This window comes from Callorhinus ursinus, unplaced genomic scaffold (genome assembly GCF_003265705.2).
Source record: "Callorhinus ursinus isolate GAN/ISIS: 27379988/994484 unplaced genomic scaffold, GSC_fseal_2.0 scaffold18, whole genome shotgun sequence".
NCBI lineage: Eukaryota > Metazoa > Chordata > Mammalia > Carnivora > Otariidae > Callorhinus > Callorhinus ursinus.
In genome coordinates, this window is record NW_027397080.1 from 11,988,351 (window position 1) to 12,013,758 (window position 25,408).

General features: G+C 48.1%; 1 protein-coding gene and 1 long non-coding RNA gene across 6 annotated transcripts; one reads left to right on the forward strand and one right to left on the reverse strand.

Annotated features, from left to right (window-relative positions):
• The first annotated feature begins 1,264 nt into the window (after positions 1-1,264).
• On the forward strand, positions 1,265-23,824 carry AK2 (adenylate kinase 2). 5 transcript variants are annotated; one of them, XR_012381304.1, is made up of 8 exons: positions 1,269-1,458; positions 9,164-9,289; positions 11,614-11,724; positions 11,854-11,948; positions 16,687-16,759; positions 17,916-18,111; positions 20,054-23,072; positions 23,150-23,824. XR_012381304.1 is itself a non-coding variant. In XM_025856222.2 (7 exons), the coding sequence occupies exons 1-7, from the start codon at positions 1,360-1,362 to the stop codon at positions 20,056-20,058; spliced, it is 705 nt and encodes a 234-aa protein (XP_025712007.1). In that variant the 5' UTR covers positions 1,269-1,359; the 3' UTR covers positions 20,059-23,824. The 5 variants fall into 5 exon arrangements, 4 of the variants coding, with proteins under 4 accessions (XP_073759076.1, XP_025712008.1, XP_025712007.1 ...); XM_025856222.2 differs by having other exon boundaries at positions 20,054-23,824; XM_025856221.2 differs by lacking the exons at positions 20,054-23,072; positions 23,150-23,824 and having other exon boundaries at positions 1,270-1,458; positions 17,916-18,269.
• LOC112811821 (uncharacterized) lies at positions 16,765-19,501 on the reverse strand. The gene is made up of 2 exons (XR_003205142.2): positions 19,384-19,501; positions 16,765-17,498 (listed from the first exon to the last, which is right to left on the reverse strand). It is a non-coding gene; the product is annotated as an uncharacterized lncRNA (long non-coding RNA).
• Positions 23,825-25,408: the final 1,584 nt, after the last annotated feature.

Consider the following 25,408-nt stretch of genomic DNA (forward strand, 5'->3'; position numbering starts at 1 on the left):
CTCTGGGGCACCAGCTCATCATCCACAGTCTTAACTGTGACCCTGCCACTGTGTGGCTCTGGGCTAACCACTGCATATTTCCCTGAAAAATGGATTTAACAATTTCTGCCTCTTTCAAGGTCAGGCACCTTGTAGAAGTCCAGTGTGGAGAGGGGGAATAAATGTTCCTTTTGTGAGGTAAAATAGAAGCGACCACACTGAAGGGAGAGCAAATTCACCACCAGGATGTAGGAAATGAGTTGCTAAGGGCCTGTGGGGAAACATAATTGTTTCACAATCACACTCCTGACTACAGGTCCAAAGGGGCCCTTGGGGCAGGTCTTGCCAGGTTCTCAGGGATTGCTTCATAGGGGGTGTGGACGAAACTCCCGCAACCAAAAAGCTGTAGAAATGTTTTTCCTATCCAAGAGAAGCTTATCTCTTTTGAGAAAAACTACCCTTTCCTGACTTAAAAAGGTTGTTTTATTATAAAAGTAGTATCTGTTTATTATGGAACTTATTATGGAACGAAAATATAAACATGCACAAAGGGGAGAGGCCCCTATAATCACAGTGTACAGAGATCATTGCTTGTAACTCAAAGGTGGGATTTTGTTGTAACTGTAATTTTGTATCCTGTTTGGTGAACATTTTCCCATGTGTTTAAATATTTTATACAATGGGGGGAATTCAGTATACAAATTTGTTGCATTCTATTTAACCAATCTCTTGTTGAACGTTTGGGATTGCCTTTGTTTTTGTGTTGTTCTTTGGTTTGCTTATTCGAGCCTTTTTGGCTGTTGTAAGTGCTACAAGTAATACCTTTGTTACACAAATCTTCACGCATATCTTTCTTTGATTATATCTTGAATTCCTGGAAGTGCAGTTGTTGGGCCAAAGGATATTGGATACATATTATCAATTTGTCTTCTAAGACTGATTTCACCCATTTGCACTCCCAGAGGTAATTTCATAGGACTTCACCGGAGTTGAGCCAGTGTCATTAACTGTCAAAGCCAACCTGGAACTCCCAGCCGGGCCTTTGCTCTTGCTTCACTTTTTCCCGCCCACTCCGCACACCCGCCGCGAGCCCCAACCCCCCGCCCCCCCACACCCCCCGGCGAATATGATGGCCCGCCCCTTCCTTACTCCCGTTCCGATTCTGCCCAATCAAAAGCAGCCTTCTCCAGTATCGCCGCATGGTTAGTAAGTTGAAGTGTCCGTCACCCTCAGGGGCGGGCGGAGCGACCTGACGGACGTGGCGGCCGACCAGTGTTAGCGGCGAGCGGGCCGTGCGTGGCGTGCGCGGCGAGCTAAACTGGAAGCGCTGAACCTGCGAGGTGTGTGCTGGCGGGTTGAGCGGAGAGAGTCTTGGCGGCCATGGCTCCCAACGTCCCCGCGTCTGAAGCGGCCACAGAGTGTCCTAAAGGCATCCGGGCCGTGCTGCTGGGGCCGCCCGGGGCCGGCAAGGGTACCCAGGTGAGCTACAGGGACGGGCTTGGCGGCGGAGCTTGTGGAACTCCAAGGTCAGAACGGCCGGAGGTCCGGATTGCCCTGGAGCGCGACCGTGGGCTCAGGCCTGGGGAGGGTGTGGGGGCTCCTGGCCGGCGTCTGGGGTTCTGCTAAGGCGTTTGGGAGAGGGTCCAATTGGAGATCGGGGGAAGTCTGGGTTAGGATTAGCGTTCTGGAGGGATCTAGACTTGAGGTGTCATGTTGGGAAAATCAAAGGACTGGTCCCTTAAGGGATTAAAAGCAGAGAGGGTTTGAGTGGTAGGGTGAGCCTTCGGTTGAGGCATCGAGATGACAGCCTGAGCGGAGTCAGGGACCCCAGATTCCCTGCGATGTGGGAGTGGATTGTCCAGGGTTATGTTCCGGGCATTCGGGGTAGGGGGACCTTGCTTGTTAGGATTAATGACTGAAGGTGGAGGAGCATCTCCGGCACGTGGGGCAGGGGGGCAGCTGGTATGTGCTGATTAGGAGTTCTAAGAGAAATGAGGTATGACCTGCGTGAGCCAGTTAAGTTGGTGAAATGGGAGAGGGTACCTCAACATACAGAGAAGAAAACAGGCCTAGAGAGATCAGGTTGCTTTCCCAAGATAGGAAAATTGACTTCCTGCAGTCTGGAACCTCAGGAACCATAGGACTCCAGGAGTTTGGAGTCTAAAGTTACCTTCTACCTTAGTGGACTGTGGGGCCTCACTTGGTGTCTGGGCTGTAATGGACCCATAGATCAGAGTTGGGATTTATGATCTCATTTTAAGATTTGGAAGCCCCTAGGTTGGATTATCAATGTCCCCTTCCTGTATAAGGTCTGGCATTGCTCCCCAGGCCACAGGTTCTTGTTGGTGGTTAGGTTCTTAAGAGGGAATTCCTGAAAGTCCGAGCGCCTAAATGAATGGTGTTCTGGGGACAGCTGTGTGCCCACTTTTCCTAGCATTTGAAAAGATCTTGTCTTACTTGTTCTTGGGCCCCCTCTGGTACCCAGCACATCACTTGGCGCTTGATGGGGTTGGAAATAGATGAAGGACACAGATTAATGTGGGTGATGACAAGGGAAGTCTGGGAGATTCAGCTTATTCCTGTGATAATTGCTTTTTGGCTTTGGGCACTAGGTCAAGAACGACCACTTTCCCTTTTCTATAGCTGGAGCAGATTCATCCTCGGAACTCACTGTTACCTAATCCCCTTGACCTCAGTAACTTTGAAGTCTTTTTCCTGTTGCTACCACCCTCCGTTATTAGGGAAACTGCAGCCTAGGAATGTTTAATCCCAGACCCTACAAACAGTTGCTGTGAGTGAGTATAAACAGGGTAGCTCAAATGCTTCAATTATTTTTTCTTAGTTCATACAGAAGTTAATAATTTCATTAGTTGCATAATGAACAACCCATCCCAGTGCTGAGACAAGGGTTTTATAGTCTAGCAAGTTTGTAACTTCTAAGCCTTAAGTGTCTTCACCTGAAAAATAGTGATAATACCTACCTTACTTACTCAGCATTTCATGAGTACCAAGCATTGGAGCTAGAGCAGTGAACAAGACTGATAAGGTCCTTACTCATGTAGACCAAAAGCTGACCGGGATATTGGAAGAGTGTGTTATATATATGTGTAAAGCACCCCTAAGGACCTAAATGACAACCTGGCACATCATAGGCTTTCAATAATTATTGACTCCCTCATCTTACACATTCCTCTCCCCCCAACGTGGATGTATTTCAATGTAAAGGGTGATGTATTCAGGAAGTTTTGAAGGAAATTATACTTATGAGCTGATTTATAAGGGTGTGCGTACAGCAGGCATTGGTCAGAGAAGGCTTTCTGGAAGTGGAGGGGATGTAATTGGGACTTGAGGAAACACAAGTCTTTTAACCTCCATACACCTTTCTTTTCATAAGTGGGATAATAGGAATACTAATGATTGTAGGTTTATGGAGTTTTAAAAAAAAACCAGCAGTGTTCATAAATCAGAGGTTGCAAAGTGGCAGCCTCCAGAAGCATTTCGTCTACAGACACATCCTTTTTTTTTTTTTATTTTTTCTTTAAGTAGGCTCTGCCCTTCCCCCCCGCCCCCCACAATGTGGGGCTTGAACTCAACAACCTCAAGATTAGAGTCTCATGCTGCACTAACTGAGCCAGCCAGGTGCCACTGCCTAACTTTATATATGTATATATATATGTATAATATATGATTTTATTTATTTATTTTGAGAGAGAGGAAGCGAGTGAGAGTACAAGATGGGTGGGTGCCAAGGGCAGAGGGAGAACACAGGGCTCGATACCATGACCCTGGGATCATGAGCCAAAGGCAGATGCTTAACCGACTGAGCCACCCAGGCACCCCCCAACTTTTTTTTATGAAGAATTTGTGGGGGGGGTTAATTTTTTTAATTTTTTTTTTTGAGAGAGAGCGAGCACATGAGAGATGGGGGGGCGTGGAGGGTAGGGGAGAGGGAGAGAGAGAATCTTTTTTTTTTTTAAGATTTTATTTATTTATTTGACAGAGAGAGACACAGCAAGAGAGAGAACACAAGCAGGGGGAGTGGGAGAGGGAGAAGCAGGCTTCCCGCAGAGCAGGGAGCCCGATGCGGGGCTCAATCCCAGGAGCCTGGGATCATGACCTGAGCCGAAGGCAGATGCTTAACAACTGAGCCACCCAGGCGCCCCCCCCCAGTCTTTTTTTAAATTTATTTTTTATTTTTTATTTTTAGAGAGGGTAGGGAGGGAGAGAGAGAAAAAGAACCCCAAGCAGGCTCCATGCCCAGTGCAGAGCCCAACACGAGGCTTGATCTCACCACCCTGAGATCATGACCTGAGCCGAAATCAAGAGTCAGATACTTAACTGACTGAGCCACCCAGGTGCCCTGAGTTTGAATACAAAAGAGGACTGGTTCCCATGTACCCATTACCCAGCCCCAACAATCATCAGCCGGTGGCCACTGCTTCCCCACCCACTCTCCCTTCACAGATTATTTTAAAGCAGTTCCCAGATAGCATGACCAAGGTGTATTTCCTGTTTTCTCTGCCAGCCCTGTTCACAGTTTTTTCCATGCGTCCAACTTATACCAGTTCTTCATCTTGTAGGTCACCTCCATCAGCTCTGTCAGTGCAGTGATACACCTCTGTGAGACCCGTACATTTATTACCCTTTTTACAGTTAGAGAAACTAAAGTTCAAAGGGCCTGTTCTCTAGTTTACATAGCAAGTAATTGGCAGATCCTCCATCTGAATGGCTCCAAAGCCCCTGCTCTTTCTTTGCTATCTCCTACCCTGGGTTAGATTTTTCTCCTACCCTATAGTTTTGGTGTTAGGGATGCAGAGAGCAGCCCTTGCCCTCAAGAGGATATAATACAACAAAATAGAACAAAATAGTCACCCTTTGCTCGGTTATGTGACAGGCGCCCAGTCAGAGATTTCACATGTGTCATCTGATTTAACCCTACAACCCTAGAAGGTAGGTCCTATTGTTATCCATGCCTTTTTTACTGATAAACTGAGGCCCAAAAGCTGATCTTGCCCTAGGATATACATAAAGAAGCAGCAGAGGTCTCCCATTTGAACTCATGACTGATTCCTGAGCAGCGTCGCCATCTTACACTGTTGATATTAGTCTGGATGTAGAGGCAGAAATGAATATGCATGCACACAGTGCCTACCAGTGCAAAGTACCATGTGCAAAGTGTCAGATGAGTGACTCTGACAAATGCTAGGGTAGTTCAGGGTTAGAACAAGAACTATAATTTGTCAAGAGTGTTCCATTCTTCCTCCTACTCAGCCAGTAATGTCGTTAATATTATCCCCAATTTATAGATAAAAAAAATAGTCTCAAAGAATCACTGGCCTAAGGTTACATGGTAAGTTAAGAGGCAAAGCTGATACTCAAACACAGGTTTCTGTGCTTTTTTAAAAAATTTTTTATTGTTATGTTAATCACCATACATTACATCATTAGTTTTTGATGTAGTGTTCCATGATTCATTGTTTGTGTGTAACACCCAGTGCTCCATGCAGAACGTGCCCTCTTTAATACCCATCACCAGGCTAACCCATCCTCCCTCCCACCTCCCCTCTAGAACCCTCAGTTTGTTTTTCAGAGTCCATCATCTCTCATGGTTCAGTGCCTTTTAAAAAGCTTTTTATTGAGGTATAAGATATATGGAGAAAGGTACAAATATCATAAGTGAGCAGCTTGATGAATTTTCATAATGTCAGTTTTCACAATTACACTTGCGTAGCTTACATCCATATCAAGAAACAGAATGTTGCCAGCATGGTGAAGTTCTCCTTGTGCTCCCTTCCAGGCGCATGCACACACACACACACACACACACACACACACACACACACACACCCTTCCTCCAGGGACAGCCACTCAGGCTCTGTGGTCAATATTGTTGTGTTTTTATTAAGGTCCTGTAATATGGTTAAGAGATAGGGCTTGCCAGCTCTGCTGTTACTAGCTGTGTGATCTTGGGCAATTTAGCCTCTGAATTTCATTTATAAAATACAGATTAAAAATAGTTCCTACCTCATGGGTTTGTTGTATATCATGCATACTAAATACAGTAAAACAGTGCATGGGAAATTGCTTGGCATGTTGCAAACACTCAAAAGTTAGCTGATGTTGATGAGTCCTTATCAGAGGAAGAAGGAGTTGGGAATATTTGGGGAGAGAGATGGTCAGAATTTGCCTACAGGGAAGGGTAGAAGGGAGAGAAGCCAAGGTCCTCAGAGAGACTTATGTTATATATTTGGGAATCATACATAGAGCTGCTGTTTGCAGTGGTGCAAGGCATATAGATGGGGGGGATCTGTGGGGGTAAATTTGAAGAGCTTGGAGGTGTAGGAAGTTATTATGGAGGATATTGAACGCTAGACTAAGATATTGGGACTTCTCCCCTATTGCACTAAGGAGACATGGAAGGCTTCTGAGTGTGTGTGTGTGTGTGTGTGTTGGGGGGGCGGAGCCCACGCCCAACAGTATTAGGAGATGATTCCAGCTACATATTCAGGAGTATGGGACGTGGGAGTGGGAAAGACTGGAGGCAGAGAAATAATTTCAAGGTGAGAAAACACGTGAGTTTGAGATTAAATCAGACCTCAACGACTAATAGTTTCCCTTTATTTCCCTAAATGCCAGGCACTATGCTGAATGCTTTGGCATACATAATTTTATTAAATCCCCATAACAACTCTGAAAGTAGACATTATTATCTGTACTCCAGGGATGAAGACACTGAGGCCTTAAGAAGGCTGCATAACTTGTTCACGGGGGGCACAGTGAGTAAATTGTGGGGCCCAGTTTCCAACCCAGATCTGTACCACCAAGAACCCAGTCTTGTGCCACTGCCCCAGGGCTTCACGAACTTGTATCAGAATCCCAGGGTGCCGTCTGAGAACCGCTCAGGCATAAACTTTAAGGGCGGGCCTGGCTTTGTATTTTTAGCATGTGCCCCAGATGATGGTGATAATATACTGAAGACCAAGAACATTAAACCCTCCATGCTGCCTCTCTGGTGGCTTTAGCCATTCTTACCCATGCCCCCCAGAAGCCCACCCCTTCCCCCACGGGGTTCTCACAGAGATGATGAGCCTATTTCTTGGTCCGTGGTCAGTGAGACACAGTGGCTCAGGGCCTCAGCAGCCAGGATTGTGGTCCAGGGGCCAACAGCACAGCCAGGCCTGCAAGCTTGTTAAGAACGCAGGTGCTCAGGCCCCACCCTGTGGAATCAGATTCTGCATTTTAGCAGCGCCCCCAGGTGATTTGGAGTAGAAGCAGTGCTCTAAAGCGTAAGCTTGAAGTGTGAGGGGAATATAATAAAGTTATTTCATCAGGCTGCTTCTATAGTTTGCAAGTAAAGAGTAATGCAAAAAAGAAAGACCATGGAAGGAGGTCTTTTATTAAATGCCTACTGTGTATCTTAATGTTTTGGGTACTTACTTCCTTTTATCCTCACAACAGCCCAATGAAGTAGACATCCCCATTTGACTGGTGAGGAAACATGCTGAGAAGTTAAGTAACTGGCCCAAGGTCACACAGCTGTTGAGTGCCTTAGCCAGGATTCCTGTGTAAATCTGACTCCAAAGTCACCACACTGACTCCCGTGCAGCCGGCAGAGCATGAAGGAATTATTCTTCTGCCTTGCCATGTCTCCCCTAGTGGAACGTTCTTCCACACAACTGTAGAATCCCATCATCCAGAACAGCACCTAAGAATCCTGCAGTTTGGGGGTGATGAAAATAGAACAGTTAGGTTCTGTGGTGTTCGGGTCAGCCTTCTGCCTTGAACAAGCCTGATCTCCAAAATGTTCACTCAAGTTAACTTCAAAACCAAGGAGAAAGATTGGCAGAAGAGCTCAGTTCTCTGGGTATGTGGCCACCACGCCAGCCTGGAGGACCACCACTGCCAGGGGGTCCTGATCTTCATTGGTTTTCCAAAGTGCAGTTTTTAACACCTTCTTCATCTGGATTCCATTTTGCTATGAAGTCATGTCTTTGCTGAACCAGTCCATGAATCACAAACTAGAATTTGCTACACCGAGCCCCATCTATTTCCCTTTTCTGTGTGCAACTAAGAAAACTCCCAGTGCACTGGTTTGAATAAGAATCCAACCCTACTGGGGCACCTGGGTGGCTCAGTCGGTTAAGCATCTGCCTTCGGCTCAGGTCATGATCCCGGGGTCCTGCGATCTAGCCCCACATAGGGCTTTCTGCTCAGCGGGGAGCCTGCTACTCCTCCTCCCTCTGTCTACTGCTCTGCCTACTTGTGCTCTCTCTCTCTTTGTGTCAAATAAATACAATCTTAAAAAAAAAAAAAAAAAAGAATCCAACCCTACTTATTTTATAAAACAATTGAACCAGAATGCTAAGTATTAAGCTTCTTGAACTGATTCTATTCCTTGTGAATTCTGCAGAGGGGGGTGCTACCCCCGTTAGACTGTCCAGAGTTTCTTCCTGTTCTAGTCTTTATTCTGCTGTGTTGTCCACCAGACTAGGAGCCTGTAGAGGCCAGGGTCCATGTCTTTTGTTTTCCTGGCTCCCAGCAGGGTTCTTGGAAGAGGCATCTGTGTTTTCTTTCTGTATGAATGAACATGGAATTGGGGCAGGGGTTATGGTACCACCTAATATTAATTGAGTATTTACTCTGTGCTGGTCCCTATGTACATATGTTGAACTCCATTTGATCCCAGCAACCCAGTAATGGAGGTCCTGCTACTGTTTCCATTTGACTTAGAGGAAATTTGAAAGGTAGTAAGGTGATAAAATTTTTCTCAAGTCACATATCTAGTGATTGGTGTCTGAACCCCAAGAATTTTGACTCTGAAGCCCATGCTCTTAACCAAAGGCTATTCTGCCTCCTGAAACTACTATGTAAGTATATACTGTTAGCCAATGCTCTTTTTATGTATCCTAATATTTATGACTAGTTCCTGTGTGCTAGGCACGGTTTTCAGTGTTTTACAGGTATTTTGTCGTAGAAGTCTTACTGTAACCCTGTAATCGTGCTATGGTAGAATGTAACATCAGGTTATCTTTTTATCTTTTATCTCTATTATAGGTAAGGAAATCAGCATTTGCCAAAGTTCATAGAGCCAGTGAGTGAGAGGGCCAGGTTCACACCCGGGCAGCCTGATGCCAGGGCCTTCAGTGTTAACTCTATCTTGGTTTTCATCTTCCCCCTGCCACAGGCACCCAAATTGGCCGAAAACTTCTGTGTCTGCCATTTGGCTACTGGGGACATGCTGAGGGCCATGGTGGCGTCTGGCTCAGAACTGGGAAAAAAGCTGAAGGCCACTATGGATGCTGGAAAGCTGGTAGGTTTGGTGGTACCAGTGAATGTGGATATTCCTGAGCCTCATCTGTATTGCCTCATTTGGTGGCCACCAGCCACGTGGAACCATGAAAATTAATTTAGATTTAATTGAATTGAAAATTCAGCTGCTCAGTCTCGCCGCACTTCAAGGGTTTGTTAGCCAGCACAGGCTTAGAACGTTTCCATTGTAGAAAGTCCTTTTGGACAGCCTTATGCTACGGGGTGTTCTAACAAACACAAACTACATGAGCTTCTAGAGTAGCAGGTCACGTGGTACATTCTGAATGTGTGGCATTCATTTTGTTCACAGTATTCTTTTTTATATGTATATTTTTAATTTTATTTTTAAGTAGGCTCTGCACCCAATGTGGGGCTTGAACTCACAACCCTGAGATTAAGAGTTGCATGCTCTACTGACTAAGCCAGCCAGGTGCCCCTATTTACAGTATTCTTGAGGTCCCTTTGTGCTGATGCCTTTTGTAATATGCCCTGGTTTTAGAGCCAAAAATGAAACTGCCATCCCTAGGCCAGAACTCAAGGATGTATCTGAGAGAGGATGGAAACCACAGAGTGTTTTAACTCTATTTTTGTGGCTTCGTGTTTTTGTCTTTAACAGTGGATTGCTTGGCGATTGACGAAAGTAATTCCTCCCATTTGGGGGATATAATAGCATTTTCTTATGTTTTTAGTCCAGTTGATCCAATGGGACGATTATTATAATCTATTATCTACTAAATCTTCTTTGATTAGTGCCAGAGCTTAGTTGTAACTGAGTTATTCTGGGACTTGGCCTCTGGGAATCACCTTCAGGCATTTTAATAAACTAGAACACCAAGAAAACATGTAAACTACAGAAACAATGGTTATAGTATAGAATATTCGTGAGCAAGAAGGTACACCGTGTTGTAAGTACTTACAAAGTTACAAATCATTTGCTTCCTTAACATTTTCCCTGGTTTCTTTTAAGATTTGATTTTTTTATTTGACAGAGAGAGCAGGAGAGGGGGAAACAGACTTTCTGCTGGGCAGGGAGCCTTATGTGGGACTTGATCCCAGGACCCTGGGATCGTGACCTGGAGCCAAAGGCAGACAACTGACTGAGCCACCCAGGCACCCAACATTTCCCTCTTTTAAGTTCAAACATGAAGATGATCAGATTTACCATTTTGGGGGAATGGGAGGAGAAAAAGGTATATTTATCATCTGGGAATCACCTTCAGAAGTCATTTTGTGCTTGGCCCTCTGATCTTCTCATATCTTAGAATGTTGGTTGGGGAAGGCCTTGGGCTTTGCCTTTATCCCCGAGTTACCTCCTGGTAGGCTTTGAGATTGCGTAGCTGTATCCGGGGTACCCCTTCCCGCCCACCTGCCCCTTTACTCTAGCTTTCCCTTCGTGTTTGTGAGACCTTGAGCTAAGCCAGAAAGCTAGATATTTTGAACTTTGGGTCTTGGCAGAAGATCTTGTACTGAGAAAAAATTGGGATATGGCCATGAGATTGCTTATCTCCAGCCTTCACTTCGTCACAGAGCTTGTACTTTGTCCCCAAGTTCACAGCCAGTCCCAGGATAAGAGCGTTAGCAGCCTTCACTGTCATGCTGGTAGGGAACTTCTCTTTCTATGAAAGCTCAGGAGGAAAACCGGTTTTCGGAAGCTGAGAAGGGTCCTCATTGGGGCTTTTAGAGAGACTAAGAGGTGTGTTGGCCTGGCACCTCACTTCCTTGGTTCTGACCCAGTCTTGCCAATTCAGTGACTTTCTCTGTTATCTCATGTCCAGGATGGCCTGGACCACTTTACTGTTAGCCTAATCACTTTACTGTTAGCCTAATCAGAATTGTGAAACAGGGAAAGTTGGTACCTTTCTGCATTTTGGTTGAGCCCCATTCTCCCATGGAGCCCTCCTCAATGATCTCTCAGCCAGAAACCCTTGCCTTTCTTGTGCCTTGAAGACAGCTGCTTGCTGATGAGCTATTATCTGTTGGAAAGGATCCTGACTAATGGCTAGAGAGGGCCTCAGGACCTAAGACATGGAAGCCTCCTATCCAGGTGACAGGCAGTGGGGTCCTCTTCCCTCACCCAGATTGTTGGGACACAAAAGAATCTCAAGTGAAGAGAACACATGTGGCAACCACAAAAATCATGAAACTGAATTTTCTTTGAAATGTGGAGCCACTCCACATTTGCTCTAATTTTTCCTTCTTTGGGGTCAAGAAAACATGCTGTTGAGTAATCAGGTTATACAGACACAAACTTGTGGCCCTGGAGTTGGGCTCATGTCACCTAATTAACAGACTTAAGCCCAAGGCTGTCTTGTTCTTAACTTCCAGGTGAGCGATGAAATGGTAGTGGAGCTCATTGAGAAGAATTTGGAGACCCCTCGATGCAAGAATGGTTTTCTTCTAGATGGCTTCCCTAGGACCGTGAGGCAGGCAGAAATGGTGGGTGCCTTGAATTTGTGTCACTGATGCATGAAAATGAACTTTTGGCCCATTATCTCTTAATCACTTTGAGGGAGATGGCTCTGATCAAGCTCTGGTAGTTTAGGTGGGCCATTTACTCTCTTGCAGCTCGATGACCTCATGGAGAAGAGGAAAGAGAAGCTTGACTCTGTGATTGAATTCAGCATCCCGGACTCTCTGCTGATCCGAAGAATCACAGGAAGGTATTTGTCCTCTGAAGATCCCTCCTGGGCCTGCCTCCTCTGAGCTTTATCAGACCAGCAGAGCTGCTCTTGCCCAATCCCAGCCAGGCAGCGTAGTGCCATTTGAACATGGGTTGGTCTTGTTGGTGACATCCACTGAAATGGTGACACGGGATAGGGATATGTGGAAGGAAGAGCAAGGGATTTGAAGTCAGCATCTCAGGCCTGTCACCTTTTAACCCCGACCCTAGGCAAGTTTCTTAACCTCTCCAAGGCTGCTTCCTCCTCTGTAGAGTGGGGTTAATGAGACCTGCTTCGAGGAACCGTTGCGCATTTTAGATACCATGACGTGCATTGTTCCGAGCCTTGCTTACCGTAGGTGCTTCAGAAAGATTCCATTCCTTACATGGTTATCTCCACTGCCCTGAAATCTGGTTTAGGTTGGGAGTTGCCATACCTTGCTGTAGGTTTTGTAGTGTGAAAATAATATGACCACTGACACAAAGTTTAGAAAATGGAGGAAAATTTTGCTCATGGTACAGCCACCTCAGCCAAACCCACTATTGCTTTGCTGCATGTTTCATTTTCAAATACTTATTTTGCAGCGCCTGGGTGGCTCCGTCCATTAAGCATCCGTCTCTTGGTTTTGGCTCAGGTCGTGATCTCAAAAGAGTTGTGAGATCCGGCTCCACGCTCAGCATGGAATCTGCTTTGGATTCTCTCTCCCTCTTCCTCTGCCCACCCCCTCACTCTTTCTTTCTCTTGCTCTCTCTCGCTCGCTCTCTAAAATAAATAAATAAATCTTTAAAAATAAATAAATAAATAAAGTGCTTGTTCCTTGGAGCACCAGTCTGACTAAGTCAGTGAAGCATTCAGTTCTTGATCTCAGGGCTGTAGGTTGGAGCCCCATGTTGGGTGTAGAGTTTACTTAAAACAGTAAATAAATAAAATCTTTAAAGTACTTGTTTTTCTGTAGTAGTCACCATTGAACAGGCATGCTTCTGTTTCTGAACAAGTTTGCTCTGAAAGGTCCACTGTTTTAGGCTATAATTTCCTCTACCCTGTATCACTGTCCACTCTGCCATCTGCTTTGTGCCTTCCAGAAATATGTGGGAAGCTCTCAGCCACTAATAGACCTTCCTCCCATTCTCTTCTTTATCGGGGGCTTTCGCTTTTATATCCCTTAGTCATTTTAATGGAATCCCAGGAAGGTGGTCAGCCTACCGTCTTGAACCAGACATCCATGACCATTATTTTTAATTGCTGCTCGGTATTTCACAGTAGACGAGCCATCATTTATTTATTTGTCCCCTTATTGTGGTACAGTTGTGTTTTTTTATAGTTGTCTGCTGTTAATTTGATGCTGTGACCATCATAGTACATGTAAACTTTTGGATTTAGTTAGAAAATGTTTTCTTGTTGTAAATTTTATTAAGTTGATTTTCTCATGAGGTTGCACAATTTTTCCATGTGTCTGCAGTCTGTATCTTCATGGGGGTAGGTAGACATATAAACAGGCAGCGGGGTGAGTGTTACAGGTGTTTTCCTGAGAGGCTACATTAGATACAGTGGGTCCACCTTACATTAATTTTTTGTTCAAATGTCCAGGTTTCATGTTTCTAGCTATTCCATAGGCACCTTCAATACAGGAACTTCTGTATTTTTGCATTGCCACTGGCAGAGCAGACAAAGTGGAGGCAGGCCAAGAAGTGGTAAGGTTGACAGGGAGGCACATCACCAGGGCTGGGGTCCCTGATGTACAAAGCAGATGTTATAGCAGTACTAGTTGACCCTGGGGGCCTTTGCATCGATGGGCCCATGTTCCTGCGTGCCCATTCTGTGTGCAGCACTGTACTAGACTCAGGTTGGGGACCAGGAGAGGGTAGAGAAGAACAATATGCCCATCTCTGACCTCAGAGAGTCTACAAGCCATACAAGAAACCTGGGCTTGTTAGTGCAGTGGGTAGTCCTAAGGAGCGAGCCTGGGAGCAGGAAGGGAAGGCTGCCTAGGAGAGGAGCAATGTCAAACATGGCCTTCCTGGATGGAGAGGATTTCGGTGAGGTTCTCCGGGAAGAGAGTAGAGGCGGGAATGAGTATGGGTTAGGAGAGGGCCTCTAGCTGGAGCTGGTGGCAGAATGTCTGTTCAGAGTTGGAGGCAGGATCTGGGGGGCTGGGTGGCAGAACAAGTGCTGTTGGGAGGTCAGATGGGCGCTTGACTGGGGAAGGTTCGCCAAGGTGAAGAGCATAGGCATATCAGTCATGGGATGTTCTTAAGCCATGAAGTGTTATGGCAAGGACAGCATGCTAAGAACATTAGTTTGGCCCTGGCATACAGGCTAAACTGGGGGAAAGGAGAAACAGACAAGAGCCCACCTAGGAGGCTGATTCTGATCCCCTTGTGGAGTTGTGGAGGCTTTTAACTGGGGTTGGCTGGTGGGGAACAGAGAGGTTCTGAAGAGCAAACTACAGGATTGTTGTAGAGGATGAAGAAGACTCAGTGTCTAGGTTTGGGAGTGAGTGGTGTGGTGTGACCCTCTCCCTCACAGAGGAAGAAACATGACATGCCAGGCTGGTAAAGTTGTTTTCAAGTTCCCTGTATGGGTCGGTGGCAGAACTAGCACTGAAAGCCCGCTTTCTGCCTTCTAGTCCACTACAGTGTTGGTCGGAAGACAAAGAGGCAGGAACTAGTTGGATCTTACTTAAATCTGACATGATTAAACCCCACTGTAAATATCTTTGATTAGCTCTGACCTCACTTCTGACAATATTATGAGTCATACTTTATGTTTTGAATACCTGTGGTTGGCGGTTGTTGGTTTTAACTTTTTCAGTGTTGTCTACTAATTATCCTACCAGTTGGCTGTCCTGATGTCTCAAGTCATCCCCACTTTGCAGCTGAGAAAACAGGCATCTGAAGTGTGATACTTAAGACAGCAGTGGCTCTAGAACCCCAGCCTTGATCCCTCACATCACGCCCTCCATCGCTAGGTCCGGCTCGGTGGCCCTTAGAGCTATTGCAGTTGGTGCTGAGGCCAATCCCACTTTGAAAACTTGGATCTTGGACTTACTTTCATTTCCCTCCCAGGGAATGAGCCTTTAAATGAAGTCTGAGTGGGGAAGGAGCAGTGTGCTGTATGTAACTGGAGGGCTGAGGGAATCGGACGGAGTAAGCGAGAGATGTAGGGATGTGGCAGGGAAAGAGTCGTGTCTGCCGCAGCCTGGTTGCTGTGTGCCTTGTGCTCTCCAGAAGGTGAAGACTTATGGTCCACGTCTCATGCTTGCAGCCCTTCACAGAGGGAAAGCTATAGCTGAGCCCAGCAGTCTCTCCCTGGGTCTCCCAATGGAGGCACCAGAGGAACCTCGCCTCTGTGACCTCCTGTCACCTAACAGGCACAGACCACCCAGTGTAGCTTATTTTACTCAGCCATCACCTCTCCCCCACCAATGCTATAAATGGACCACTTGGCCCCCCAAAAGTGTGCTGTCCAGAGAGCAGGGGAGGGGAAGAGGGAGAGAGAATCTCAAGCAAACTCTGCACTGAGTGTGGAGACTGATGTGGGGCTCAGTCTTACAACCCTGAGATCATGACCTGAGCCTGATGCTGAACCGACTGAGCCAGAGCCACCCAGGCGCCCCTGCCCAGGCTTTGATAGTCTGACCCGGACTTTCCCAACTGATGTGCTGAGATATCGATCAGCCATCAGAGCAGCTGGGTAGGCCTGGGTTATTCCAGAGGGGAAGCACACAAGTACTGCATAAATATCTCTGCGTGTGCCAAGAGGTGAAAAATGTTGGGAAGCTCTGGTGTAACAGACCTTCATGAGGAAAGCAGACATCTGTTCAGTAAGAAAGCCTGGGTTGGCACAAACAGGAAACTAGACAGGCCCTGGCTGCTAGCAGGGTTTGGCCTGCCTTCTTCCCTTCTTAGGTTTCTGGGCTCCCATGGTGTGGCCGCTCCCAGGCGGGAACTCAGGTTTGCAGCCCAAGGGGGCACAGCACAGATGGGGGGCCCAGCTACATTTTCAGTGCCAGCTAAATGCTTTATTCTTGGGCACTTCATGACTTGTTGAGTAGGTGATTTCTCCTGGAGCCAGTGTTCATATTGCTTGGCCTTCCGATGCTTGGGCCGCCTTTTATCTACGTGACTGCAGAGGGGTGTTGCCCTGTCTGGTGGTGTTTGCATCTGCAATACATATTTTTCCATCACACCTTTCTGGTTTTTGTAACCAAACTGGGATAGAAAATAGGGTTAGCTTCTTTGTCTTCTGGCCCCCGTAGCACGTTGCACAAATCTCTATTAAAGGATGAGTCACAGTTATTTTAGGTTTTTTCCACATTTGTCCCTCCTACTAGAGTAAGCACTACTTGTGATCAGGGATCTTGACTCGTTGCAGTGTGGCCCCTGGATTCAGCATAAGGCCTGAATCGGACTAAGCACTTAGTAAACATTTATTGGGCGAGTGGGTGAATAGATTGAATGGCTGTGTGAGACCAGCACCTGGTTCCTGAATTAGGTACTCACACCAGCCTTGGCAGCCAGATACTCATCACATTGATGCAAAATAGAAATCATACTCCCTCTGGCATAAGCTCTCCTGGAAGCCCAGCTATCTTCCCAAGCAAGGAATGCCTATGGCTGGGTGCTGTGCCTGGTGAAGTCCTCACATCCAGCTCCTCTGTCATTGCTTGTCAACTTGAACCCTAGGGTTCAGGGATACTTCCAGGCAACCTGACTCGTGTTCGTTTGCTGTCTTTCAGGCTGATTCACCCTCTGAGTGGCCGTTCCTACCACGAGGAGTTCAACCCCCCAAAGGAACACATGAAAGATGACGTATGTAAACCCAGGACAGGAAATCTCCTTTTCCTTCCTTCCCCTTTATTCCTTCCTGTTCTTTGTTCTTTCCATCTTCCCTTTATTCCTACCAATATTATTAACCATGAGAAATAACGCCGACCAATAAATCACGTGGGCTGTGGCTCTTCTGGCTACAGAGCGACTCCCCCAGTGGTTTACTGTTTGACTTTGAGTTGGCTACCAGCACCGGCTACTTCATAGTGCCCGGTTTATACCTGTCTTTGGTCCAGAGCAGCCCTGTTCTGGTATCACGGTGACCCAAATGGTTGACTAATCTCAGGAGAAGGCTTCTTGGAAGCCCAGAAGCAGAGCCAAGCTAGGAGAACAGGACTGAAGAGAAATGTGTTGACTGGTCCTACTTCGGAAGAATGTCCCCTCTCTCTGGTGACTTTGCTGTGTCCTACAGATTCAGACTATTTGGGCTAGATTAACATTGCCAAGTGCTCATGACAGTCTTGCAGATGTAACAGGGAGGGTCTCGTAGATGTTCACTGTAACATTTGCCGTAACTAGTCCATTTCGTCTGTTTTAGAACATGCAGGCGATAGTAAGAGTCTTGTGGGTTTGCCTTTGTCACTTGAGAAAAGTTCATCAGGTCCTACAGGTTTCCAAGCCTTCGTGTCATCTTAGTCACATTTCCCACGGTTGGGAATTCTGCCATTCAGAGTTCTTTCTCACTCCGCTTGCCACTTTCAGAATGCTGAAGGCCACCACCCTAGTGAAAACACCAAAGACTTCGGTGACTAAGGTTACAATGGCGAATGCATCTCTGATTCTGATGTATTCTCCTGGTCTCGGGGGCCTCTGTCTTTCTTGCTTCTGACCCTAGAAGTGTTCACCTTGGAAGCCAAGCAACCTGAGCAGAAGCTGTGAGAGAGGGGCCTTGCCCGTCTTCCTCCCACAAACCCCCTTCCTCACGCTTTGCTGCCTCAGGCTCCCCGGCTCCTCTGGACTGGTTGGTCTGCTCCTGGGACCAACTTCCCGGGAGTAGCAAAGCTCTTTAGAGACCTTTAGTGGAGGGGATCTAGATTGTCTGCCTTTCCCTCTGATGGCCTTTGGGAGCAGATAGCATCGCAGATCTGGAAACCTTGCTAACAGTCCCAGACTTTCACTGCCCCCTTCCTGTTATCAGATCACTGGGGAACCCTTGGTCCGCCGATCAGATGATAATGAGAAGGCCTTGAAAATCCGCCTGGAGGCCTACCACACTCAGACCACCCCGCTGGTGGAGTACTACAGGAAACGAGGGATCCATTCTGTCATCGACGCCACCCAGACCCCTGACGTCGTGTTTGCCAGCATCCTAGCGGCCTTCTCCAAAGCCACATGTAAAGACTTGGTTATGTTTATCTAACGTTGGGTCCAAAAAGGAATTTCTCTCTTCCTATCCCTGTTGAGGGAGTGGGTGGGAATTGCAGAGCAGGTAGAGGGAAGCTTCCTCAAATACCATTTGTTGTACCAATTAAAAAAGCACTTGCTTGATGTATCTTTAGCGTGTGGGCAACTCTCATCTCATCTGTGTGTGTGTGTGTGTGTGTGTGTGTGTGTGTGTCATTGGTCTAAGTACATGTACACTCTTCCTTCTTTCTAAGGTACAGGCAAGGTTGCTTTATCAGCTGTTTATTTCTTTAGCCATACTCTTGATTTTTATTTATTTTTACCAAGATAACCTAACTCAGGTATCTGCCAGGCACCGCAGTGCTAGAACCTCATGGTATCTAGTCCGTCTCCAGCAGCTGAGTAGAAGTCCAGGATCACGTAAAGTCAAGCAGGGCCAAAGCTCCCGGTGGCAGATGTTGGCAGGGAATCCCACTTGTTTTCTACCCCACTATGAAAAGCCACATGAGTTCGGTTCATTTTTTCCCTAAGTGGAAAGAAAAGGCATTTATGCTACAGATCTCAGAAATAACTGGGAGAGGGTATCCAGGTAGAAAGATCCAGGCTGAGTTGGAATATTTCTGTGATATGCATCACAGTGCTATAAAGTAGGGATCATTTGGGACCTGTGTGAAAACTGAATTGTTGCCAAAGAATTGAACCCAAGTAGACGGTCCTTTTGAATTCAGACTGTGTTCTGAACATCCCAGGCTGGGCATCTGAGAGCAGCCAGTCCACTTCCCAAAGAGACCAGGGTAGGTTTGTTTTCATTTTTAATGTTTGCCTCCCTTTGCCAAGTATGAACAAAACAGTGATTTGGAGGTGATCTATTCTTGGCCTCGTTTTCATTCGACTTTACTCAAACCCAGTCTCTCCAGGATATGAAACCCCAATCAGATGTGTCTCTTTTAAACTCAGACTCTGTCCACAGACTCCCCAAGAAAAGATCACCCAAAATAAGATCATCTATGACAGTAACCAGCTTTTATTCCTAACTTTAGCTCCCCCAACTATTAAGCATTTCGTGAGGTCCATGTTGTGCTGTTTGACTTGTGGCAAACAGATGAATTAATAAATAGACTGTTGGGAGAGGCCACAAAACGGTGGCCTCTGGAAAAAAACATTGGAAAACCAGTGGCAGGCCCAGTAAATAAATGCCGCCTGCCCTAGCATAATCTGCTGACTTGGTGCAGAGGGCTCTAGAGTCCCAGTCCCCGTCTGACCTGAGTCTCCTGCTGTCTGTGGAACTGTCAGAGGGCTTGTCCCCCGTCCGCCTGGAAGCTGGGCATGGGTACGTGGCCATCTTCCTTCCCTTTGATCTGGTTCAAGTGAGCGTCTGCTAGTTCTGCTCTGCCTTGCTTCCCTGCCTGTAAACTAACTCCGCCCATTCTGAACAGAAACCTAGTCTGGTGTGGGGCATTTCTGGGAAGCACATGACTTCAAGGAAGAGGACTGAAACCAAAACTATGAGCCGTGTCTGCAGGGGTCTGGAGCCCCTCTCTGGGAGAGGGAGGCCTCACAGATCCTGGAGTCCACTCCCCTTTCACAGGGGACAGTTGCAGGCACTTGGCCTCGAGGTGGCGGACGTTGACTGTTCGCTAATTGAACGTGTGTGATCTTTGCCCGTCCATCTACATTCACGTGCGCATATTTGGGCTGCTGGTGAACCTAGAACGTGCAGGATGCATATGTCCTTTTGGAGGTGGTCAGGATTTAGATTTTTGTTTCGTTTGATTACACAGCCTTAACCTCAGCAGGATTGAGAGCTTTCTCCTGACAGAAATGTCCATTGTCTGTTGCATTTGGTTGCTGGGGCATGCATGCCAGCCTTCCTGTTATTTACTTGGTTTTTAAAAACCCGTTTTGTTCTCTCTTGTTTCCTCTCTATTTCAGCCTAGTAACAGAAGGCCAGGCGAGACTGCACCACTCTTCATCACCCCGCGGCGTGATCCCTGCTCTCTAGGTGCTGGGCAGAGGGGAGGGGTGGTCAGGGTGAGGATGGAGAGGGAGGAATGAGGAGGGCCCAAAAGGAGTAACGAAGAGCAGCACTGTGGTAGTGAGGCCATCTCTTTCACACGTCCTAGAGGCGTCTGAGAAAGTACAGAGGAGGGGTGAAATTAAAAAAAAAAAAAACACATTAAAGGCTGTAAATAGAAATAGGGAGGTGCAGTATTGTTTCTGAGGAATCCAGTTTCATTTACTGTGGATTGGTGACAATATATTTTAAAGCCAAATGCCCTGAGACCTCAGTTTTTATCTCAGAGCCTCATGGGTTGCCAGCCTAAGAATGCAGGAAGTCAAACTGTTGTTCTGTCTTTCTGAAAGCTTGGAACAGGGCGGGGGTTTGACTCCTGGCCCTGGTTCTCTGCACCATGAGACAAAAGATCATCTCCACGTCATAAAGAGATGGGGTGGGGGGGGGCGTGTTCATGGGGGCGGTGGCTCAGCCAATCACGTTTACTGGAGTTGTGGGGAAGGCGAGGCTGATCTCCCTCCTAAGGACACACTGCTGTTTGCCGGTCCACCCTTTCTCATGGGTCAGCTCCCAGCAGCCACCCAGCATCCCTGCACTCTTACCATCTTGCATCCACGATGTGGGAAGGGACCCTTGTTAATAAACGAGCAAGTGTCCTAAGCAACATAATCCAAAGATTGTCCTTTCCATCCTCAAATCCTGTGACTGGGATCACTCGTCAGCACTGTGATGTATTATTTTCAATGAGGTGCCTTTCTTAACTGACCAAATGCTGCCTTGTTTGGCCCCTAAATCAATAAAGTATGTTAAAAATTTGTATCCCCTGTTGTGACATTTTCTTGAGGGGATCTGGGCTAGGAAAAAAAAAACGGCATTGAATTCTGAATCTGGCTTGGAAGCCCCTTCTTGTCACTAGAAGTCACAAGGCAGGGAGGTCCAAAGTGTGTGCTCATAAGATGAGCCACACCCTCTTGAGCCTCAGTTCAGATGCAGGCAGGACAAGGCAGCTCGGCTTCGTGGAGACCACGCCGTGCTTGGAGCTCAGAGGAGGTGTGAGGAATCCCGGCCAATCATTGCACTGTGCTTGAAGCACAGAGGAGGTGTGAGGAATCCCGCCAATCATTTACTCTGCTCCTGTTTCCTTGTCTGAAAAAAGAGGGGTGTGATGCCACCTTCTCAGACTTGTTGGCATTAAATGAAGTTTATAAAAAGCAGCTTTGTGCTTGGCGCCTGGCACACAACAGACACTTGATAAATGTTAGTTAGATCCGAATATATACAAAAATATCTGCTTCGTGCCGGGCTGGAGAATTATTGAGTGGACAGCTGTCCACAGCCGAGAAAGCCAGTGCTTCTCATCCCTAGCCAGATTTTTGGCTGTCTCTTTAACACTCCTGGTTGCTTCTTTATAAATCCATTTTTTGCTCAGCCAAAGAGCCAAGCTGAAGCTCTCAGGCTCTTTGGAAGGACTGCCTCTGCAGGTTGGTTTCTGAGAAATGACTGCTGTTCCCAAAACCAGAGGAAGCCGGCCTGGGAGCACCGCTGTCCTTCAGGCTTTCTTGTTCTGGAGACATCCAGAGTGGTCATGGGCATGTTAAATGCCACTTCTTGAGCCAGCGCCTCCCTCTGCTTCCCCACCTCCCCAGCTCCACAGTCATTTCCGGTGCCAACACGACTGACTCACTCTGATCTTTCCGTTCCCTAAGCTGTTTAAATGCCCCATGAAAGCATTCGTCCCTTCCTTGATCATCATGCAACAAACTGGGGGGACAGACCCGTGGACCCAGCCCAGGAGGCCGCTGAGTGGTGTGGTGGAGAAGAATGGCCTGAGAGGAGACCGGGAGGCCTCTCGTTCGCGTCTTTCGGCTTGGTGTCCTCATCCGGAAACTGACTGGAACTGCTCCCGTGCCTGCAGCACTGACAGCAGGCCAGGTACTGCACACGGGCCTCGTAGCCAAGACCTTCCGGGGCCCTCCTGGGACACCCGGGCGGCTGGAGCTGTCCTCCCGTCTTACAGGTGAGGCGATCAAGGCCTGGAGCGGCAAGGTCACACAGAAGAGGCCAAGGCGGCACGCCGAAAGCAGTCTCTGCCACCCGAGCCTGTCTCCTTGACCTTGTCACTGAAGTGATTCAGCGACTTGGGCAGCTCTCCAGTAAGACGGGCCCCTCCCGGGTGCCTTCTTGTTCGTGGCCGCTCACTGCCAGTCTGAGGACCCGGGGAAAGTGTCCCAGGCTGTCTTGTGGGCACAGAACGTTGCAGACAGAACGAAGGGCAACCTTGGCGCTCAGGAGGCCTAGCAGTTAGCCTCAGCAGTGTTTCCTGGGAAGACTGCTCAGTGGGTCAGAAGACAGACTCCTGCCACACCTCCTCCACCGTGAGACCCCGGGCGAGGTACCTCCCCGACGGTAGAACAGAAATGGCCGCTTGCCCCTCAGGTGTGCTGGCAACACCGGTGGCTGGAATCCCGGCACACCGCAGACGCCCGCGATGTTGCTGATGGCCTGCAGAGAGGAAACGCAAGCCTTGGCGACAGCCCTTGAAAGTTATATGCAGAATTCCGTATTTTTGTATTTTCCTAATTACTGATCGTTTCGCGTGACCTTACGCTTACTGGATGATAGGCCCTGCGTCCACGCTGCCACTTCTGGTAAGCCTGTGGGAGTGAGCGCTGGCCTTATTCCCGCGGGCCGCGGGCGCACTTTGAGGCTCGTACACCCGGGAGCGGCAGGAGCCGGGAACGCGCCCGGCCGTGGCTCCACACCCTGGCCTTCCACCGCTGCTCCATGGCCTTGACGCTCGGCTGGGAGCAGGGAAACCCTCTGAAGGCACTCGTGATACAGCGGCGTCGACAAGCCACAGATCGGGATGAAAGGAGAAGAAACTCGAGGAGGCTTGCCTGGCACGGTGGCGGACCCGAGTGGGGAGCGCAGCCTCGGGTAAGACCGTTTTCGGTTTCATCCTTCTTTTGTTTCCCTGCTGTGGGAGCTGAAGCTCCAATGTGCTGGATTCGCAGAACTCCAGGAACCACTCCTGTTCCAGGAGGCCAGAGGAGCAAGTTACGGGGGGAGAGAGGAGTCCGTTTTCCCCGCCAGTACATTCTGGAAAGGGCGGCAGCAGGAAGGTGTCTACACTGGCTCCACGTCACAGCCATTCCTTTTGGACCGAAGCCCCACACAGCTAATGGCATCGAGGAATTCGTGATCCCGAGGGACCGCTGCCCTGCCAACACCTCGGGGACATGGCAGCTCTGTGTTTAGAGTCCTGCAGGGCAGTGTGATGATGAGCTTCTCTCACAGAAGACCCCTTCGGGGCACCCAGGCAAGAGGAGGAGCCCCCAGCAGAGAGCAGGCCTGAGTGGGGAGGCAAGGTGGCAGACGGCAGGGGCAGGGCCAGGTCCTGTGCACTAACCCCCCGACTGAACGGCTCTGCACTTTGGGGGTAAAATTGCCATGGGGCAAATCATTACGTTATGTAGGGGGTCCCCCAGATAAAGACTCTGGGGACAGATTTCTCCAAGCTTAGAGCTAGGAGATCATTTTGCTTCCTGTTTAGTTGGTCTGCATTCTGCTAGGTAAGAAATGCTTCATTTTCTACTTTTGCTTTTTGCCCTGGCTGTGAGGAGACCGCTTGTGTTCGATGCTATGCTTTCTTCTGTCAGGCTTTCTTAATAAAATTCTCCCCCACCTCACCCAACCTCAGTCATTTTGTTTCGTGTTAATGTGTCTGGACATGTCTTGAGTCTTTCCAACCGCCTTGAGTCTATTCCAGGAAAGAAGTGGGGGGTAAAGAAAGGGCTACTACGTGGTACGGGAGGTGAGACTGCAGAGAGGATCTGGTAGCTTCGAGGCAGAGGGGGTGGGACTGGGGTGGCTCCCCGCAGAGGGCAGGGCATTCCCGGCGGAGGCCTCAGGTACTAAGGGCTGCTTTTACCTAGTGAACCCCTAGGGTGCTTGGAAACCGTGGTTTTCAAATGAAGCATAGGGACAACAGAAGGGAATTTTTTCCGCTCAAGAACCTGGAAGAGCCAGAGACAAGGATATGTACACAGAGTTGATGGCCGCTCTAAGTTTGGCCCTCATGCCATATTTGCCACCTCTCCCGAACACACGGCATCAGTGCTTTGACCGTGAGTTGGGTGACCCTTTGCTGTGGTGGGACCGAAAAGAAGGGAGTCTCTTGGTGTTACTGTCAGCTCCGTGTTCAGTCACATGCCTAGTGATGTGGTCATGGGTTCTGCAGTGACAGAGATGACCTGTGGTTAGATCTAGGCACTGACATAGCTCGCCACTTGCCTTGGGAGCCGCTTAACCTCCAAGCCTCGGTGAACTCATCCGTAAAAGGAGGATCATAGCACCCATCCATGGGAGGCACGGTCCATAAAATTGAAAAATAGCCCAGTAAATGATCCTATTTACCTTTTTTCCTATGGCTCTTTGCCAAGGAAAGAAGGACCCTGTCATGGCTACCAGGTGTTTCAGACCATATATCTTTATCCCTGTTCCCCAGTGCCAGTGCCCTCCATCCCCTTTGGAGTACTGCACCAGACCAGAACAGGTTGCTCGTCACTGGGGTGTTTCCTGAGTGGCCAGATGTGCCCCTGGGTGGGGCCGGGAATCTGAGTCTCCTCAGGGTTGCTGATGTGGCAGCCTACCGGGTCGTGATGGACATGGCCCCCACAATGACCAAAGGTCACGGAGAGGAGGACATTCTGTCGTTGAAGACAGAAACAAGGGCTGTGGTCGAAATCACACATGGGACTGGGCTACCTGCTCTTATTCCACAGCCCACTCCAGTGGCTGCCTGCAGGAACGGCCCTCCTGGAGGCCAGAACAGGAGGGAGCCGCGAGCAGCACCGTGGGATGGGCTAGATCCGTGCGCCCTTGAGTTGGACGTGACACCAGGAAGGTGCTACAGTGGGCTGAGAGAGTCTCTGGTGAGAATTTGTTGGCTCATCCCATGAAAACCTCTGGAAATTGCCCTAGAATAAAGGAATGAGAGCAGTGCCTCTCTGTCGGTGTGCCTGTCAGGCCTCAAGTTCATGTATTTCGGGGGCCTGAGAACACTGATGGTCTGGGTGCTCAGTGTGTGTTTCCTAGCTGCCGGCTTTGGCTCAGCGATTCCACTTTGTTAGTATATCCTAGGGAAATGACTAAGTATAAGTATATGCAGCATTTTTTATAACAATAAGAATTGGAAACAACCTAAATTTCCAACAAAGGGGAGATAGGCTATGATGATTCACTTATGGAATAGTACGCGATCATGAAATAAA

Coding starts and splice junctions, on each gene's coding strand:
- AK2 (XM_025856221.2), top strand. CDS start 1,360: ATGGCTCCCAACGTCCCCGCGTCTGAAGCGGCCACAGAGTGTCCTAAA. Junction 1,459..9,163: donor GGGCCGGCAAGGGTACCCAG/GTGAGCTACAGG, acceptor CCCCTGCCACAG/GCACCCAAATTGGCCGAAAA. Junction 9,290..11,613: donor CTATGGATGCTGGAAAGCTG/GTAGGTTTGGTG, acceptor CTTAACTTCCAG/GTGAGCGATGAAATGGTAGT.